Source organism: Mesitornis unicolor, unplaced genomic scaffold, assembly GCF_000695765.1.
Source record: "Mesitornis unicolor isolate BGI_N332 unplaced genomic scaffold, ASM69576v1 scaffold28834, whole genome shotgun sequence".
NCBI classification, from domain to species: Eukaryota; Metazoa; Chordata; class Aves; order Mesitornithiformes; family Mesitornithidae; genus Mesitornis; species Mesitornis unicolor.
This window is the reverse complement of record NW_010178524.1, coordinates 14,204-15,660: the sequence shown is the minus strand read 5'-3', so window position 1 is coordinate 15,660 and position 1,457 is coordinate 14,204. Positions and strand designations below refer to the sequence as shown.

Here is a 1,457-nt window from a genome sequence, read left to right as displayed (position 1 = left end):
GCCGCTGGACCAAGCGCATCACGGGCCTGGCCATCAGCGACCTGCGCGTGGAGGACAGCGGGACCTACATCTGCGAGGTGACCAACACCTTCGGGTCCGCAGAGGTGACGGGGACCCTCACGGTCATAGGTGAGAGCCGCGGCGGTGGTGGTGGGGAGACCTCTGTCCTGCTGCCTTCTTAATATAAAGCCTTTACAAATATAGAGCCTTAGAGGTTTTATAAATGATAAACTTTGTGTTTTGGTGTGGGTATCGCATACTCCAAGCCATGGTCTTGTGTGTCCGCTATGCAGGGGGTTTATCACGCCGCAGCGGCGCATCTCTGACTTCTGATGTACCACTTAGGTCGGGGCAGGGAGAGGGGCTTCAGAAAAACACAGGGTAACACCGGGGGGTGTAAACTGTTGGATGGCAATGCTGGGTTTACGTTAGGTGCCTCTGCACTTTGTTTTGGTGATTTACCTAAAATAAGCTCCGGGCAAACAGTAAATACCCAGGCCAAGCATCTATTGCGTGCTTTGTGGCTGGGAGTTCCTCCTGCCACCAGAACCCCAGCGGTTCTGGAGCTGGCATTAAAAGCAGGGAGGACGGTGGTGGGGACATTGTGCGGTGACATTTTACGCCTAGTCGGGCTGGTGCTTCCAGGGCAGGAAAGGCAGAGCATGCAGGAACGATGAGATGATGCCCAGCACCACCAACGCCTCACCCGCTCTCACCCTTTCTCGCACAGACCCTCTCCGTGTGACCCTCACACCAAAGAAGCTCAAAACGGGCATCGGCAGCACCGTCATCCTCTCCTGCGCCCTCAGCGGCTCCCCCGAGTACGTCATCCGCTGGTACCGCAACACGGACCTGGTGGCGGTGGACGACTACATCTCCATCCGGGGCATCAGCAACGAGACCCTCCTCATCACGGCCGCGCAGAAGAGCCACTCTGGCGCCTACCAGTGCTTCGCCACCCGCAAGTCCCAGACGGCACAGGACTTCTCCATCATCACGCTGGAGGGTGAGCCACCTGCCTCGGGGCATTGCTCTGGTTGTCTCTGGGGTGTGCCGGGTTGTTTTGTGCAGTGAGACTTTCGGGGTGGGGGTCCTGGGCCACACTGCTCCCACCCCATTACCTGGGCTGTGTGCGCTGTCAGGGATGCTGCAGCAAGGCCAGGACAGGGGCAGGGACCTAAATAAGAGTTGAATTTCCCATCCCCAGCTCCTAGGCCGAAACACTTTCGCCTTTCACCAGGTCCCTCCTTGTGAGCAGGTGTAGGTGTAGATTAGGGGGTGTTTGAGCAAGGGATGGGCACCCCGAGCCTGGTATCCCCTTGAACCAATGTCTGTAACACCCAGCACATCCCCTCTCAGCATCTCCCCTCTCAGCATCTCCCCACCGTAGAGATGCTGCCACGGCCAGGGCCCCCACCCCAGCCAGGAGCTCAGAGCTGCGGGGGGCCGCCGCCGGC

The 1,457-nt window shown here is 59.0% G+C and overlaps 1 protein-coding gene across 1 annotated transcript in view; it reads left to right on the top strand.

The window, feature by feature from the left end:
* Positions 1-5: 5 nt before the first annotated feature.
* LOC104539059 (Down syndrome cell adhesion molecule-like protein 1) overlaps positions 6-1,457 on the top strand; it is a gene marked incomplete at both ends in the record, with an annotated part of 14,983 nt that continues 13,531 nt past the window's right edge. Inside the window, 2 exons of the mRNA XM_010182487.1 lie at positions 6-129; positions 731-1,006. Of these exons, the coding sequence (XP_010180789.1) occupies positions 6-129; positions 731-1,006 (400 nt within the window). The remainder of the gene's footprint in view (positions 130-730; positions 1,007-1,457) is intronic.